The sequence below is a fragment of the Hyposmocoma kahamanoa genome, unplaced genomic scaffold (assembly GCF_003589595.1).
Source record: "Hyposmocoma kahamanoa isolate Upper Pololo Valley unplaced genomic scaffold, ASM358959v1 87174, whole genome shotgun sequence".
In the NCBI taxonomy this organism is placed as follows: domain Eukaryota; kingdom Metazoa; phylum Arthropoda; class Insecta; order Lepidoptera; family Cosmopterigidae; genus Hyposmocoma; species Hyposmocoma kahamanoa.
In genome coordinates, this window is record NW_020654436.1 from 1 (window position 1) to 12,309 (window position 12,309).

Sequence of the window (12,309 nt, forward strand, 5' to 3'; positions counted from 1 at the left end):
TCCACCAGCCGCAGCGCCACGTCGGCCGCGCCGCGCGCCAGCAGCGCCCTCGCGCTCTCCAGCAGCCCCGCGCGCTGCAGCGCCTCCCACAGCTGGCGCCGCAGCGCGCCCGCCACCGACGGCACGCACACGGCCTCGTCCGTCACGTAGTCCAGCGCGCCGCGCAGCTCGTCGGGCACGCGGATGGCGCGCCGCGCGCCCGCGCCGCCGCCGCCCAGCACGTTCTCGTCGTGCCGGTACTTGCCCGCGTCGTCGGCCTGCCGCAGCAGGTCGGGCTTCTGGCTGTTCATCTGCTCCCACAGCGCGCGCTTGTCGAACAGCGCCAGGTTGCCCTCGAAGTCGAAGTCCCGGTCCAGCGGCGGCTGCGCGCCGTCGCCGAAGCACGCCTCGTTCCGCCGCCGCGCCTTGTCGCCGCCCGCGCCGCCGCGCCCCTTCGGCGCGGAGCCCGCGTTGCCGAAGCTGCCTGCGTTCACATTCCGCGTTCATTCTACCTCCGCCCGTCCGACCGCTTCGAAAAACCGTACGACTCGACGCGCCGGACGTTCCGGCCGCTCCGTCCGAAATATACAATGCGCGCTCCGAATTCGTAATAAACGTCGTGCCCTACCGCGATTTCACGGTTTCTGAAATCAAGACCGTCGAAATGCGTAAATACGAATCCGCCACACGTATTCACTGTACACGTTTGTTCGAATTATTGAATCTGAATAAAACCAAAATGAATATATTATAATATTTATTTATACAAACTAATATGAGCCACTTTCACTTCGCACAATGTTTTAAAACCCCCAATTTTTGTGACATGCACTTTTTTCCAAATTCCTGTAGTTTGAACTGATACAAATGGAAGAGTAAAACTCCGGTGTGCCAAATATTTAGTTTCAAAGAAAAAAAAATTAAAATCGACGCAATTTTCATTTGAAAATTGTTAGCCAACCAATTTAATCGTTCGATACGTTTAGCATAAATAACACACATTTTAAAGTAATTGTTTTTGTTTTCGTTTTTTTTATTCAATAATCCGCAGCATTAGGTTTAGATTTTTACACCAGCGGTTGCTTTTGCTGTCTTCTACACACCCTAAAACTATCATGAATTAATTCCATTATTTTTTAAATAAAATCTACTGAAAACGCGCTATAACGTGTTTGTCAATAACCATAAACACTACAGAATGTCTATAAGTGAAATATATCTAGAATAAACTTAAGAGCAGTAGTTTTTAGAGCATTAATAGACTTTACTGGATGTATAGAGAACAATTTTACTAAAAATAATCAGTTGATCTACAGATGAATTTAAAATAATGGCTATAAGAGTAAATCTTAAGAGAGACCACATTTTATTAAGTTGTTTGGTATTAAGGTTTTAAAATTTTGACTTGAGTGAAATAAGTCTATAAGACCAATTTCTTTTTCTGAAACCATTTATAGAGAACCACCACCTAAACCTATACCTTAATAAGACTGTTTATAGATGTAATAGCTTTAAGATGTATAAAGTGTGCGCCTTGGGATTGTCTTCTACACACACAAACATACATAGTAAGGAGCCCAATGTTTCTTATTTTTCCCATATTTGTTTGTGAAAGTAAACTTTTTCGATAAAATCAAAAATATTTTGTTGCTTTTTAACTGTATAAGTCCCATAAATTTAGGAAAAACCTGGAGAATTAATAAATCCTTTAGAAGCCATTATTATTAAAACGTAAAAAACTGAAAAGTATCACAATGCCTAAAATGCCAAAATGCTTAACTGCCTCCGTGGCCGAACGGTTACCATGCCGGACTGTCACGCAGAGGTCCTATGTTCGATTCCCCGGCCGGGAGAAATATTTGTATGACCTACATTATGTCTCTCGTGAGTTTGGGTGTAATTTGTGGTTGTCTATGTGTGTGTATCCATGGCACCCGCGACACAGGGTTTCCCCAGTGCGGGGCTATGTTGAGTGTGTGATTTGTTATTATTATTAATATAAATGCAAGTTTGACTGGTGGGCGGGCAAGCGCCCGGGTTTTAAAGGTATTATTACAAAATGCTTCTATTTGACTAATGTTCTCATTTAAGCCCATCTATCTCATCTCATCTAAAAAGGCCGCGCGCACGTGCATGTACAACAAGGTACTCTTTGACAACAATGCAATAAAAGAGACTGATTCATATTGTTGTCCTAAACTTACGTTGTTTATTATACAGATTTTAAGTAATAAAAACTTATTTTAATGTCTGTCAGGAAAGCTTTAATAGTGTAAACTTAACGTGTGATTTGCATTACGATCAAGGATTTTTTTCCGTAACCAGCACAAAAAATAGTACAGGTAACACTGGTTTTTTTATATTGCAAACCTATGTTATCGATTATCCGTAGTTCTAAATAAAAATATTTTAAATAATGAGAATTTCTTTTTGAATTTTTAATAAAATAACATTGTTAGTGCAAACCCTGACTAAAAAATAAAAATCAATGCCAACGCAATAATAATAAATAAAAACCATGGAAATAATTCACGATAATTTTAGGGTATGTCTCTTCTAATACTCAACTCAACTCTCTCTTCTAATAATCTCAACTAATACGGCGGATTATTGAAGTAAAAAAGAAAACGAAATAAAAAAAAAGATTAAATAACTTTGTAACGAATGAACCTATGTCATTGCTGATTACTTTAAAATGTGTGTTACTTAGGGTTTCATCGAACGACTAAGTCGGTTGGTCAATAATTTTCAAATATAAATTATATTTTTTTTTTATATTTATCCAGACGAAAATTAAGCAGTTTTTAATTTTATTTTTCTCTAACTATAAATATTTGTCACCGGAGTTCAACTCTTCCATTTGTGTCAGTTCAAACTACAGAAATCCGGAAAAAAAGGCATGTCACAAAATTGGGGTTTATAAAACACTGTGCTATGACCGTTCCATATGAAATTGTATTTGATCACATTTTGACCATAATTGCTCAGAGATGACATTTTGATAAAAACTGTCTTTTAAATAATGCGATAAACTATTTCCAATTCCAGAGCCACCTTTAACAAACATGAACCTGTGCAAAAACTGCAGTCATTACATATACCGTGGACCAATAAGTCGAGAGGACTGATAAATGATCCCATCTTATATCTAGATGGCGCTGACCGATAGCCTACAAGTAATTTATATTATGTAAAATGGCAGTCGACGTCAACTAATTCCTCTTTAATCTTAAATATAAGAGGTCAATTTTTCCTTGTTATATTTATTATTGAAATAGTGATCATGAGCTAAAATTATTTCCTGAACTTTGACAAATACGTAGGGCGCACTATAAGTTTCCGCAATGAATAAGAAAAAAATACTATAAATGGTCAGAAATGAATTTATTGTTTCTCAAAATATTCTCCGTTAGCGTTAATGCACTTTTTCATACGAATGAACCAATATTTAAAACATGCCACTCCTCCGTAACAATCTCTGAAACATATTTTTCATACTCTTCGACAGCCTCTTCGAGTGATGAAAATCGTTGACCGCGTACCTGGTTCTTAATTTTTGGAAATAAATAAAAGTCACAAGGTGCCAGGTCGAGGCTGTATGCGGGATGGCTCATAAGGTCAACGTTGTTCACCTTCAAAAATTCATTTGTCTGTCTGTCTGTGTCAAAACTGGCATTATCGTGGTGCAAGATGATACAGCGTTTACGGTTATTTTTAGGAGTCTGTCAATAACTTCCGGCAAACAAATGGTCGTGTAGCAATCACCATTCACGGTACAACGATTCTCCAAAGCAACGGTAGCCACGTGTCCAGTTTTAAAAAAAGAAGCAATCATCCGCTCAGAGGCACTTTGCACGCGCGCCGCTTTGTTTGGTCTCATCTCGAAAGACCCGATTGCTGCTTTGTTTTGGGATCGTAACTATAAATCCATGTTTCGTCACCTGTTACTATGTCCCACACCAAATTTGACGCACTTTCGTTGAATCTGGTAAGCTTGGCATTGCACCAAGTGACGCGATCCGTTTTTTGAGCCTCAATCTAATTGTGTGGGAGCCATCTAGAGCACATCTTTTTCACACCCAAATGTTTGTGTAGTATTGATTATATTTGACTCATGCCTATGCCTAAAGATGCCCGAATCTCATAGTATGTCACATGCCTGTCAGTTTTGATCATACGGCGCACAGCATCAATGTTTTTGTTGTGACCGCGTTTGAATTCTGCAAACCAGCTATAAATAGTCGTCTTGCATGGTGCTTCATCGCCAAAAGCAGTTTGAAGCCGAGCGAAACTCCGCTGAGCTGTTAAATTACACTTAAGGTCGTATTCCAGAACTCTACTCAATACTCAAGTCAGGACTTGAGTAATGCAATGAGCACTGAAAATCATACTCAAGTCCTTGCCATTAGGGTCGTATTTCCAGTGCTTGAAATCATACTCAAGTCTGCTCAAATCCTGACTTGAGCATTGAGTAGAGTTCTGGAATACGAACCTTAAAGTCGTAGAAAATCGTACTACGAAAATTTTCACGAGTTAAATCCATGGTGATGTAGACAACCAATTTCTAAAATGACGCCACAATGTAAAAGCAAGTGACAGACAGATGTAACAAACTGTATTCTACGGCCAAAGAGTTCCATTTTCAAATGTTGTAATTACTTTTTAAATATTGTTTATATAAGTGGCCAGTTCCGGAAACTTATAGTGCGCACATGTATGCATATCAATAGATGGCATTGTGTTACAAACTAATTTAAAAATTAACGCTTGCTATATCCATAAAAATTTGTGCAATAAGCGTCATCTAGTTGATTTGTTTGTTATCAGTGGAAATTAGAGTATGGTATAGTTTGATCACGATCAGCTGATGGTCGCAGTGGGCTGCATATGCCTGGAATGAAGCCACTCTAATAATCATGGTGCGATAGGCTGGTGTTTGCAACTCGACATCCAGGCGCCTATTTTGCGTGAAATTAGAGTAGCTTTCATAAAATTGCGGAACGTTCTGATGGGAAAACACTAAACGAAATAGACTATATTCTTACCAACGAGCCTATTTAGGCTTGTTGTAAGCTCGTTGGTAAGAATACAATCTATTTCGGAAGATGTCGATGTAATGGACACACTAAACTTTAGTACAGACCACTGGCCATTAAGGGGTACTTTAGCATCGCAAGGACCCAAAAAAGTGAGATGGTACGCATGCACCTCATATTGCTGTCAAAAAATACCAGAAGAATTATTAGACGACAATAAGGAAACTATTCACATGAAGATCAATACAATGAAAACTGCAGCACTACATGAAAAATACAACATACTAGAAAAAAAAATGCAGAAGCTGAACGGAATGAACGATCAAAAGATATTGACAAAATTCGTGAACAAACAACAAATCTGAAAATTTGAAAAAAGCTACCTTATGAATGAGAACGAAAATAGAAAAGCAATACAATAGTAAGTAAAGACATAAATATGAACATCAGGAGACATAAGAAAACAAACAAGAACAAAATTTCTATTAGACCATATTCAGAAAGACGGAATAAGAAGAGCACGAGGGAACGAAAAGATACTACTAGCTGGATACCAAATATGAAAAACCAAGTAGAAGTTCCAACAGCGAAAAGACAATCTACCTTGCAAGTTGCCACAGATTTTTACAAAGACCTACATCACGAAGTAAGAGCTGCAGACAACATTATGACACAGAAAGACAATAAATCAGCAGTCGGGGATATGATCACCAGCGAACTTCTAAGGAAACTAATACATTAGTATTAGAGGCCCGCTCACGAGTATTTTCAACATCATTTTAGATACAGAATACATACCTAGACAGTGGATGAGATCAACAATAACGTTGTTACATAAGAAAGGTGACAGAAGCGAAATTAGAAACAATCGACCAATAAGCATAATGTATATAGTTTTTTCGAAAGTTATACTAAACAGAATAACAAAAACGTTACATGGAAAACAACCTAGAGAGCAAGCATGATTTAGAAGAATCTTCTCGACACTTGACCATGTCCATAACATCAAGCAATCCAAATATCCAATCCAAATCCAATAATCCAAACGAACAAAATGTAACATAAACAGCAAAATCTACTTACTATCTGGGATTTGTGGGTAAGGGTTTTGACAGCATAAAACACAAACACCTATGGGAAGCACTCTAACAACAAGATGTACATCAAAAATATAACATAATAATACAAGAAATTTATAAAAACAGCTTCGCAAAAATTAAATAAGAAAAAAATGGCGAGGAATTTCCAATAGAAAAAGGAATAAGACAAGGAGACCCCCTTATCCCCAAAGCTGTTTCTGATTGCCGATCTTGATTACGGGAAATCCGGAAACATTGGAATTGATGCTACAACAATTTGCACAAAAGAGCGCAGTAGTGGGTCGAGCAATTAATGTCGAAGAAACAAAACTCATGACAAATGGAAACAAGTCAATAATAAAATTAAATGGTAAACTTATTGAATACGTAGAGGAGTACATACCTATACTTTGAGAGATCTTATCACCTGCTAACCAAATGATAAAAGAGGTGGATCAAAGAGTCACCAATTCATAGAAAAGTCCCTAAAAGAATTTATGAAAAATAGAGATATCCCAACTAGTGTAAAAAAGAAAGTATTTGACAGTTGCATCCATATACACACCATATGGTTGTCAAACCTGGTCGCTAACAAGAAAAAACACAAAAAGCTAAGAGGTATGCCAAAGCATGGAAAGAAGTATGATGTACATGAGACGAAAAAACAGAAATAGCATCAAGTCAATTCGACGTAGAACAATAGTACATGATGTCAAGGACTACATGAGAAAGGTGAAATGGCGTTGGGCTGGACACATCATGAGGGAGACAGGAAAATGGACCAGAAACATAGGTAACAGAGTGGTAACCTAGAGAAGGCAAACGAAGGCAGAGAAGAAGATGGGAAGATGATCTACAATTTTGGTGGCAGGCCCTTTCTGGCAACGGCAGGCACAAGCCTGGGTGAACTGAAAGTGAATATATGGAGGAGGCCTATGTCGAAAGACAAACTGATGATGTACTTTATAGAAAAATGTTGCACACAGAATCACTATAAACTATTTAAGTATTAATTTTCAATTCAAAATTTATGTCTATTGTTTTAATATTTCGTATTAATTTAAAAATAGTTACTTTTAAATTTTGGTTAATGAATTGTAAGAATTTTTTATTAATGAATTATATTGTAACATTTGAGATATGTATCAGCAATAAAAGCTATTATTATTATTTTATTATTATAAAATTGCAGCTCGTCAATGTAAAACAAATTGGTTACAAAAGTAGTTATTTTAGTACTCGTCACGACATCTGGTGTACCAACAGGTACTAAATACGTAAATACGCTTTCTTGTATCGGCGATTAGCAGGCCTCTTGACTTGTTGATCTATGGTCATATCGATAATTTAAGTACATACACGTGGCGGCAGCCAGCTCCAAACTTTTGTTATTTAATGATGGTGGTCATCAAGTGAACATGGATGAGGATAGTGCACTCTTCACTTAGAATTGCTAGAGCAAAATACCACATGTCAACATTTAGTACTACCAATTCAAAATGTATATTTTACAATAAGGATAGCACGACAGGTCGTCGCGTTAGCCTTACAGGTTTTCTCCATAGTCATTACACATTCTTCACAAATAATAGCACAATAAAGAAATGTGTTCAGAGCACAAATAGGTCCTTATAAGAAAAATTAGCAGCACACCTGCATGGTTATTGTTCTTATTGGTGCGTGAGCATTGTATGTCAATGGGCTTGCTGCGCGTAGGCTGTGCTGCGCCGCTGCCGCCCCGCCCGCAGCTGGTGCTGATTACCTGGTTACCTGCCAAAGTCAAAACTGAATATAACTCAAAGCTAAAGACATACCATCATCACCTACCCCAAATTTAATATCCTACATGTAGTTGATACCACCTTCCAATCTAACCTTGAAAACAAAATTTCCCAAACAATACAGGTGGCCTGGAAGTGACTGTCTTAAACGAATTGAGGGGGTAGAGTTGAGTATTTCCAATCGATTTGACTACTACTACATTGGGGTCCAGAAATTGATGGTTAATTTTTTTTATCTACACACATGTGTTCAAAAACCGCAAATTACGACAAGCATAAAGTAAACTGTTTTGTTAGAACAAATTTCTTATCTGTGAAAATATTATTATTATTAATAATAATAATAATAGCCTTTATTGCTGATACAATTCAATTCAAATATTACAGTATAGTTTGTTATTAGAAAAAACAAGTAATTATTAAAAAATATCTTAATTACCTAGATTAATACTAAAAATAATAGACAAATTTCCAATTAAAATTAATACTTAAATAGTTTCAATATTAGTAATTCAAAACATTTTCCTATAATTAAATTACATCCACATCAGCTTGTCTTTTGACGTAAGCCTCCTCCAGAAACTTCCATTTTTCCCTGTCTCGTGCCTGTTGTTGTCAAAATGGGCCTGCCACCAATTTTAAGTCCCATCTTTATCTTTGCCTTCCCAGTCTGCGTTTGCCTTCTCTTGGGTACCAACTCTGTTACATCTCTGTGCGAAAATGTTATTATTGCTTTATAATAACAAAAATGAAAGTAAGTTAATTTGCTACTCCGCGAACCCAGTGAAGGTTAAATCGTGCAAAATAGCTGCGCTTGTGTTGAATATTTTTTCATGCAGTTAATTATCCCACCCTCCCTCTAGTTAAAGAAATTGAAATGAAAATGAAGCCGTGGTAGCCTAATGGTTTGACCTACTGCCTCTCAAGCAGAGTGTCGTGGGTTCGAGTCCAGACTCGCACCTCTGAGTTTCTCGGAGTTTGTGCGAAGTTTAATTTGAAATTTATCATGAGCTTTTCGGTGAAGGAAAACATCGTGATGAAACGTTGAAGAAGGTTCAAAGTCCTCGGAAAACGTGTGCAGTCCCCAACCTTCATTGGGCCAGTGTGGTGGACTGTCGCCTAAGCACTCGCTTGAGAGGACCCGTACCCAGCAGTGGGACGTATAAATGGGTTCATGATAATGATGAAATCTGCCGAGTCTAAGGAAGGCGAATCCGCCAGACCACATTTAGCTTGGTTGAGTTTTAGTAACGAAATAGAACAATTATGACAAATCATTACTTTTTTATTGGCCCTTGAATAGTTTTAACTTAGTATACATATTTCGAAAGCGAAGGAAGATGGAACAATTCAAATTTTTAAATTTAAATACGAGTAGAAGAAAAAACGATACGTTACGAATGGAGAGAAGCGATACAAAAAGGTGGGATGACGATGTATGGAGGTCACAACGTCACACACTTAAAACCAACTGACAATTATTTATTTGAAATCAGTTAATCCACATGTAAGGTAGCAAAATAACAAGCGTTGAAGAATACTGAAAAAGTATTGAAAAGTAAAAAAATACAATATTTAAAATGACCAAAAAATTGGGGAAAAGATAGCGGCAAAAGCACGGTATCCCTAAATTCAGCTTAAGTCTGTCTAATTTAATTTGTAGGTTATTTATTTGATCTTTCTTTCTCGCGTATTATAACCACTGCTGGTAGAAGCGAGATGGACATATTTGACAAAACTAAGATATTCTCCTTATTTTAGGAGGTTTATACGATGCAAACAAAAATCATTCAATCAAGAAAAACACTTCAAATATCATCTAAAATACATGAAATCGTAATATTCCGTTCTTGTAAGAGTATTTCACTAGTAATTCATACAAGAAAATTCATTGATTGCATTGACTTACAAATAAAATTGATTGTAATGAAGAATTAAAACTTACGTGTGAAAGGTTATGTTGGGAATTTTTCGTTCCGTACGGCTTTTACAGCCTAAAATACAACAATTCACCATTATTGTGAGCTGCAATAATTGTCAACTACTACAAAGGAACGGTTACTAACTTTGTAAAACACTTCTTAAAAGCACAAACACATAAAATCGATGCACATCAAACACTCGGATTTGCTGGACTCAACGGGCGTTGAGTCATACAACCAAAACCGCATACGTAGAAAGGGACAAAAAATAATATTGTTTTCTCGTTTCTGTCGTTCTGTCTGTGCAGAAAGTAAATCTATCTCGCTTATACGGTTTTTATTATTTATAGAGCCCCTCTACCCAATTCTCCCTCTACGCCTTAGAGGATGGAAAAAAAAAATAAAAGAAAGGAGGTGCCCTAACTACGGAATGAACGTGCTTACCTAAACAAAAATTGAACCAACAAATGGCAGATTCATTTAGTGTCGTACCATCTATCGATAAGTCACTATCGACATGCAAACATTTAATTAAAGTTGATTAATATTCCATTTGGGAATATTTTAGGTTATATGGGAATATCCGGAAATGTCACATTAAATTTTGAATTTATTGTTTTGCGTTTACAAATACTCAAATATTACGAAAAGAGAATTTGCACAGAAAAAATGTAATTTGAGAGCATTGACTTACAAATAAATGGACGACGGGTCTAATACAAAAACCACGAAAAAAATGTCCCAAGTCAACCTATTTAAACGTAGTGACATGTAAATGAATATGAAAAAGCTAAAACGTTGAATTTAAATTGTAATGTCATCGCAGTACTGTCTGATTTTGCTTGCTTCGCTGTCAGTCGAACAAACGAAGACTAAAGCGTGAATGACGCTCTGTATACGATTTTAACGCCCTATAAGTTCGGACACTTTTTAGCGCGGACCCGACGTCCATATAATTGTAAGTCAATGTTTGAGAGTATATAAAAAGAAAAAACTTTGAAATATAACTCCTATACATTTCCAACCTCAAGATTCATATTTTCATAGATACATTTTTAAACAGATTCCAAATAGTGTAGGCTTTTTTGTATTTATGCAGTGGTTTAGAATTAATATCAGTGATTTAAGACTAACTGATTTAAGTGAATCTTTAATACTTCTATTTAATTTTTGAAATAAATGATAGTAGTAATATTATCAATAATAATGTTATTATCATACGTTTATTTGCGTGAACATGATATAACAGGAGATGTATCAAGAGACAGTGTTAGTATAAACATGTTTCCCATATATTAAATATAATCAGTTATACAATGTCAATTGACTACTATTGGCTGAGCGCCCTTGACTTGTACAGAAAAATCAACACTTCTACGACGTGAGACAAGTAGTCACGAGCTACTGCAAGTTGTGACAAGACATGTCAAACGAACACGTTAGGCAACGTTAGACCAACATGGTCATTGCATTGCTGGCTTTATAAAATAATAATTTTTAGTAGTTAGGGTTGTCAGTAGGAACAAAATCGGAAACGAGTCGATGTTTTCGTTGTTTTCAGGCACTGAAAATGCCTAGTAAATGAGCCTTGTTTAATTTAAATTTAATATAAAAATATTTACCAATACACCTAATGATGGAATTGCATTATCATATAATCTAGTTACATTCAAAGTTATGTTAAAATTTGACTCTTCAAAATGAAGCGAATAAATGAAAATGGTCTTTGTTCCAATGTTTATATTCGGCACTATTATACGGCGGTATGATTTCTAACCATTCATTTTTCTTTTTTGATTTGTAGGTAAACTTGAAATAGTAAAAACAATAATAATAAAAACCTCCTAGTGAATTATTTTAATAACAGAATATCGATAATATGTACGCTTCCAAGAACAACATTACCTCAAAATAATCGTTAACAACAATCATCAAAATATACAAACAAACAAACAGGCAATCTGAAGAAACCAAAGCAAAACCTGGCAAGATTTAAGAATAAACTACTTAAATATGTCTAATTACATGAGATATTTGGGCTTTTGTGTGATTTATAGAGGGAAAAATAACACGTGGCTGTACAATGTTATATTCGGTCGATCTTCGCTTATTCAAATGCCACATTCCGTAATGCTGCAGCGACGATTTTTTATGAATGCTTAATTGCTCTCACTGTCAATATTTTTGTCCATTTTTTTACAATACATGCGAATAATTCAATAAAACACTTGGAAAAACATTAGTTTTGACATTTGATGTACTTCCCTTTAACAACCGTATCATGTACCTCATGTACTGCGAAATGGACACGGTTGGCATTTAAGATGAAGTTACGTATTTTCGCTTCTCATGTTTGACACAGACCAGTGTAATGCTATCTCTGTTGGCTTAAGACGGCACGCAATAGTTAAACAAAGACAATAACATGTTTATGTTTTCAACGTCGAAGCGCATCGTATACATGTAACCATTGACTTACAATTATATGGACGTCGGGTCCGCGCTAAAAAGT

The 12,309-nt window shown here is 36.5% G+C and overlaps 1 protein-coding gene across 1 annotated transcript; it reads right to left on the bottom strand.

Moving 5' to 3' along the window:
- Window positions 1-5: 5 nt before the first annotated feature.
- Window positions 6-7,910, bottom strand: LOC113235546 (enhancer of mRNA-decapping protein 3; the record flags this gene model as incomplete). The annotated part of the gene is made up of 2 exons (XM_026471277.1): window positions 6-463; window positions 7,748-7,910. Coding segments are annotated over 2 exons (621 nt in total), but the record flags the coding sequence as incomplete, so codon positions are not given.
- Between the last annotated feature and the right edge of the window lie 4,399 nt (window positions 7,911-12,309).